Source organism: Cornus florida, unplaced genomic scaffold (genome assembly GCF_030987335.1).
Source record: "Cornus florida cultivar Cherokee Brave unplaced genomic scaffold, ASM3098733v1 CherokeeBrave_3.0.0_Hap2_Chr05, whole genome shotgun sequence".
NCBI lineage: Eukaryota > Viridiplantae > Streptophyta > Magnoliopsida > Cornales > Cornaceae > Cornus > Cornus florida.
In genome coordinates this window covers 68358927-68365907 of record NW_026775575.1, presented here as the reverse complement: position 1 = coordinate 68365907, position 6981 = coordinate 68358927, and the positions used below count along the sequence as shown (strand labels likewise).

The 6981-nt window shown below is 36.8% G+C and overlaps 1 protein-coding gene across 1 annotated transcript; it reads right to left on the bottom strand.

Moving 5' to 3' along the window:
- Positions 1 to 699, bottom strand: LOC132309414 (uncharacterized). Its single transcript, XM_059807726.1, has one exon. The coding sequence runs from the start codon at positions 697 to 699 to the stop codon at positions 1 to 3; it is 699 nt and encodes a 232-aa protein (XP_059663709.1).
- Between the last annotated feature and the right edge of the window lie 6282 nt (positions 700 to 6981).

The window sequence follows — 6981 nt, the reverse complement described above, 5'->3', positions numbered from 1 at the left end:
CTAGCCTCTTCCCATGATGAGATTATAAGAAGGATGGATATCTGTTAAAACAAAGTTCTCCTTCAGAGTCCTCTTCGCCGCGGTTACAGACAAGTCTATTACTCCAAGGGGATCTACTTTCATGCCATTGAATCCCATCAACGAGCTGGAGGTAGGTCGAATAGATGATGACGGGATCTCTAGCTGCTCAAAGACCGTCTTTGTGATTATGTTGGCGCTACTTCCTGGATCTATCAAAACCCTCCTGATCATACAATTGGCCACTAAAAGACTGATGACCAATGGATCCTCATGGGGTAGTTGAACTCTGGATAGGTCGCCATCTCGGAATCCAATACTGATACTACCCGAAGCGATTGCATTGACTGAGGATATCTTCCTGACCTTGTGGGTTGCCCTCAGTCTGGATCTGTATACCTCCTTGGACTCTTGATCATCTTCAGACCTGCCATGTATTGCATGAATGACTTTAACTTGCGTACCTTCCACCTTACGGGGATAGACCTCGCGGGGCTTTGCATACTCCTTTGTCATGAGGTAGTCCGTCAACTCACCTCTGGCGATCATATTCTCCACCTGTCGCCGGAGGGTTCTGCAATCATTAGTTGAATACCCATAATCTCGATGATAGGCGCAATGCTTGCTTTTATCCCTTTGCTCCAGGGGTTGTTTTATTGGCTGCGGAGTTGTGAACATCATCTTATTATCTTGGAAGAGCCGAGCCAAAGTAGTTCGGAGAGGTGTAAATCCTTCCTCTACCCTTTGCCTCTTTTCAAGTGCCTGGGTGATTAGCGTCGAGGAACGTTGGTTTTTCTGAATCTTTGGAGTTGAAATTCTTTCTCGAGGTTTGTTCTCCACCGTCACGAGGGTGGCATGCTGCGCTCGGTGGGCTATATTTTCCTCGTGCCGAATCTAGATCTGAGCCCTGGCATTGAGAGTCTGCATGTCGGGAGAAGAATACTTGACTAAGGAAGTGTGGAACTTCGTCCCCTGAATCATCGCAAGTTTAAATGTCTCTATAGCAGTTGCAGGATGACAATCCGCTATTTCTGAGGCTTCCATATTGAATCTTGATAAGAAATCCTGCAATGTTTCCCCCTTCTTTTGCCTTACGGTGAAGAGGCTGGCAATACTCTTCTTTTGCTTCTTATTCCCGTAATACTGTGCCAGGAATATGGTGCACAGAGTTACATAATCCAGGATGGACTTATGTGGTTTATTCCTGAACCACTTTAGTGCTGCTCCTGTCAAACTGGTAGGAAAAACTCTGCACATCCAAGGGTCATTACGATCATCCAAAGCCATCTTTTGAGCGTAATGATCTAGGTGCCAAGAAAGATCCCCCATTCCATCAAATTAGGTGAAAGAAGGCATGGTAAACTTCTTGGGCTTCTCAACCAGATACACATCGTCTGTGAAAGGAGTTTTTACCAAGGAATTTTTGTGTTCTCTAGGCATCTCGGCAAGTGTCTGAATCTTCAGGAGTCTTTTCTCATCAAAGGCATCCTGAACTCCTACACCATCTGGGATTCTATTGGACCACACCGTGACCTTATGGCTAGATTCGACTTGCTCGTCCTGTGTGCGACGAGGGACGTTATCCGAAGCCGCAGCCTCGAATCTTGCCCTCCGTTGTTGCTGAACCTCATTCGGCTGAGCCTCATTGGGTCGTACCCCATTAGGTGGAGCCCCATTGGGCAGAAGTCCGGTAATCGAAGGAACATTCTGATTAGGGGGTGCCGCTGTGTCACCCACTGGTAGCGGTGGTGCCAACCGAGCCATCACCACTTGCAGAGTGTTATTCTGTTGTTGAAGCAAGGTGATTTAAGCCACGCTTGCTTCGTTTGCCTGACGAAGTACATCAAACTGGTGTAGAAACTCTTCACGCATCTTCTGCATCAACTCCGTCTGTTGATCCGTTGAAGATGTTCGACATTCTAGATGGTAGCTGCAGGATTCACCTGTGAAACAAGAGTGGGAATATATTTGCACACGATTCCTACAGACGGTGCCAAAGCGTAGGTGCAAAATTTCACCCAACCAATTACGATCGAGAGAAAATAATACAACACACTCAACAAACAATCAGAATAAACAAGAACAGTGTCTATTGAAGAATTGAATTGCTTGCCCGTTTATTGGAGGTCTAGGCCTCTATTTATACACAAAAGTTGGTAAAATTATGGTAGGACTCGCGTTACTTGTCCTCCAATTTTTACCTTACATGAATTTCTTTACAAATAGAGTTCTTTCCATTGTATGGTATTTCCTACACAGGACTTGCTTTGTATAAAGACTTTCCTTCTGGGTTGATTCCTTTGCTTAATAGGACTGAGCCATATTTTGTTATACTTGGGCCGGATGTGGTTTGGTGTAAGTGACTTGACTAATGGACCAAAACTCCAACAGTGGTGATGTTAGGCTGATCGGTACTCTTGCCTAGCTTTGGAGGCCCAACATAAATGATAATGGGTTAAAGCACAGCGTAACTTGGGCTTGATCCGGATGGGCTTCTAAGATCTCCTAAATGCAGATTTGTAGAGTGGTGACGTGTTTCATTCTTATTGGAGGGAAATTTTTCCCTCCACAGCAATAATTTGAGAAATCTCGGGTTGGGTGGAAATCACTTGGAAGGGCCGGTGCCGCGAAGTTTGGTCAATTGTAGACAGTTGGAAGTTGTTGATCTGGCCAACAACAACATAAGTGACACATTCCCCCATTGGATGGATGATCTTCTAGAGCTGCAGGTTCTTGTCCTGCGATCTAACAGATTTGGAGGCACAATTGATACTTCCATGAGTCAATTACCCTTTCCTAAGACCTCTCTCATAATGAGTTCACCGGCCTCTTGCCTGCAAAATATTTCAAGAATTTCAAAGCTATGATGAATGTTGATGACCATAAAGTGGATCATGAATACATGGGAGAGAAGGACTATTATTATCAAGATTCAGTGAAAGTGGTGGTGAAAGGGCTAGAGCTTGAACTTTCAAGAATTCTAACCATCTTCACAACTATTGATTTATCAGGAAACAATTTTCAAGGGGAGATTCCTGACTTCATTGGAATGCTTCATTCGCTTCGGTTGCTCAACTTCTCTCACAACAGTCTTGCACGACATATTCCATCATCTCTAAGAAATTTGACTCGGCTTGAATCATTAGACCTCTCTTCAAACCAGTTAGTGAGGGAGATTCCTTGGCAACTGACAAGCCTCACATTTCTTTCAATCTTGAACCTTTCTCAAAATCATCTAGTTGGACCAACACCTCATGGTCAACAATTTGATACATTTGAAAACAATTCATAATCTGGAAACCGGGCATTATGTGGTTTGCCGTTGACAAAGAAATGTGGAGATGATGAACCACCGCAGCCACCAACATTGCCACATCAAGAAGCTGATTCAGTTTTTGCAAATGGATTTACTTGGAAAGTTGTGGTGTGGGATATGGATGTGGGTTTTTATTTGGATTGAGAATGGGTTGTGTTGCCTTCTTAGCTGAAAAACCAACATGGTTTGTAAACATCATTGAAGGAAAACAACACAAAACTGGGAAAGGAAGGAAGAAGAGCGGTCAAGGACGTGCTAGGAATAGAGCTCAGCGAACACAACAAATCAACTAGCCCTGGTACTATATCTTTGTTGATCGAATTTGTTACTACTTAGTTATTCTATGCTGCTTTCTAAATTACTAATTGTAGTTTGTATTTTAATCAAGTTTTATGGCTGAATGTTAAAAAAAAAAAAAAAAAAAAAGTTCGAGGGACAAGTTTAAGAAATGTTACTGTAATAATTGTGGAATTTTTGGAAATCTTTTTTTTTTTTTTTTTTTTCTTTCTATTTCAATAAAGTATTTTGCCCATTTTACTTCGAAATTTCGTTCTTTGTCTTGTTAACGATTATCTATTCTAAAAATTAAGCTGTTTAAGATAGTGTAACTTAAATATTTTAATCCTTCAACAAGCTTATAGCATGTTTTGAACCTTAATCTATTTTCTTGTTATAAAGTTTTATGATGAAAATATATATATATATATATACACACACACTTGAAAAAATCAATAAAGATTGATTGATAAAGTTACTATTTAAGTTGTGCAAGATTAATTGAGACTCACATATGAAGCTTGTCTTAGGCACATTGGGTTCTACTTTAAGTGGCTCCAATTTGAGCCAAAAACATTGAATGATATAAATGCATGCAGACATAAAGCCCACATAGCAAGAGTAGGTCCTCAAGTCAACCCACTGTAAGTCAGTCAAAATTGTTGGAATGATAACAAAGACTTTTCGCAAATAATGTTGCCTTCTAGAGACATGGAAATTTCTACGAAATTACACAAAGGCGCGCAAGTGTGCCCCAAGAGAGATGTTGAGTACAGTGGCAAGTAATCAGAGTCTTCGTATTTGTGAGTTGTATATGAGATTGGGAGTGCCGACTAAATCAAGTCACATTGAGTGTGTTTTTTGAATTTCTAATTGAGTAATGATATTCACACCTATTTATCTAGTCAATTACTCTTATGGGGGCTTTATCTATTAAATATAGTAAATAAGTTCAAGTGTGAGTTCCATTCACTGCATTAAATAGATAAAATACAAATAGGTCATGGAATTCGGCTTGGAAATCATTTTCCTTTTACATTATGTGGAGTGTACTCAGTTTTTTTTTGCCGTCTTCAATTAATACTATATATTGTTAATTTTTCAGAGAAAAAAATATTTATACCCCAGGTAAAAAAAGAAAAGAAAATATTTGGAAGGTGAGTTCTATGAGTTCTATGGCGTTAGGTTTTGACAAAGTTAAATTTGAAATTATGTTTCAATTGAATTTAAGAGAAGTGGAAACAAAAAATAAGGATACAGAAATTTTATTAGAGCTACAAAAGCTAAACATCAAAACATGTCAAAAAGCAAATATAATTGTATATAATAATACCCATCTCTCTTTTCTTCTTCTTTTTCTTTTTTGTTTTTTTCACAAAATCTGTGTTCTTAAAATTTTATTGTCAAAACATTTAAGATTTTTTTTTTTATCAATAATGTAAATTTTAAGATTTAAAGACATTCTAAATTCATTCTTAAAAATTACATGAAGGAAAAAAAAAATAAATAAACTCAAAGCATATAATACGAAAAGAAAAAAAATCACTATCACAATTAGCATCGATGGAGTTGAATGACTTATAAAGTTTTGATATTTCGTCTACGTTTCTTGTGCTAACAAGATCAATTACTTTGTTCAATTCCACCATTTCTTTATATGTGAGGTCATTCATTGTTAGATACAAAGACTAATATTAAACCCTAAAGAGAGAGCGAAGATAATTAATATGAAGTAGAAAAAGAATTAGTGCAAATGTAAAAAATTATGCAGTGCGAGATAAGATGATAAAAATACATTTTTGTTTTAAAAATTAATTTTTAATATCCCATGAAAAAAGGAACTGACATATTAACACATGAAAAATCTTACTTTCTCTTTGGTTTTTACCCATTCGGTCCTTGTATCATTTTCTTACTTTAAATTGAACAAAATAAACTTGTCTTTCATGCATGAAAAGTGTGGGCCTGAACTCTTCTTAGTGACACAATTACACTTAAGACATGGCCCACAAGTCACATGTCTGCTATGGGAAGAATCCTTCGTCAATTCAACCATTGTAAGTCAGTTCACAATTGTTGGAATGGAAATTTCTACACAAAGTGTTGACCACTAAATCCGCAGAATTTAGAAAATAATTGACACTCTAGAACCAAAAGTTTCGTTGTTGTGCAAGAATGATCGAACTTAGTCTCTTTTAAAAAAATAGTCGACCAGACAATTATAAATTGAGAGAACATGAAACTTTCTTTTAAATCAAAAGAATTGCAAGGAAATGAATGTGGATTGAAATTGTAGACAAGTTGAAATTGAAAGAAAGTGATTGCAAAAGGAATGTAAAGAAATAAAGAATCTAACTAAGTTGAATTAGAACTTTTTTTTTGGTTTTTTTTTTTTTTTTTTTCCCTTCAAGATAAAGTGTTAAAGGTTAGATTAGTAGATGTAGAGAGTCGAAACCTAACACTCCAAAGTCCACTAAAGAAAATTTAATTATGCTAAGGATTCTGAAGGTGCTACACTCTTTACACAATCTACTAATACTATTATTTATAATATTATTAAAGTTGTTCTAAGCTGCTTTTTTATTTATCCGTCGTAGTTTGTATTTGTTAATTTGAATAACTATCGATCTGTTTTTCACTACCGCATGTGGTAATCATAATTGTTCAGAAGCACAAAGGCACACAAGTCTTCGTAGTTGTGAGTTGTGTATGAGGTTGGGAGTGCCGACTAAATCAAGTCACATTGAGTGTGTTTTTTAAATTTATAATTGAGTAATGATATTCACACCTATTTATCTAGTCAATTACTCTTGGGGGTTTTATCCATCAAATATAGTGAATAAGTTCAGGTGTGAGTTCCAATCACTGCATTAAATGAATAAAATACAAATATGTAACGAAATTCAGCTTGGGAATCATTTTCCTTTTTTCATTACATTGAGTGCACTCGGTCTTTCATAAGATCAAAGGACAAAGCTCGCTCGCTACATATAACACTCACACTTATCGCTTATGAAACAAATCCTCATATGCAACAGGAAGAATTCCACATAAAGGCATTCGAAGGCTAGAAATGGAGAAAAATAAACAAGCACCTATGTGTTTCTTTTTGTCCGCTTTTAAGAAGGAAATTAAGAATCATGGGGACATATCACTAGGCCACAAGTTCATTGGTCTAAATTTAATAAATCTGTTAGTTAGAGAATTATTTCTATATATTTATTAAATAAATAATATTATAAAATATTATAATTTTATTTTAATTTTATAAATTCTATATACTTTTAATAGTATTATATCTTTAAGAATCATGCGGGCATATCACTAGGTTACAAGGTAATTGTGTTCTTTATTGTTAAAATTTTTAATTC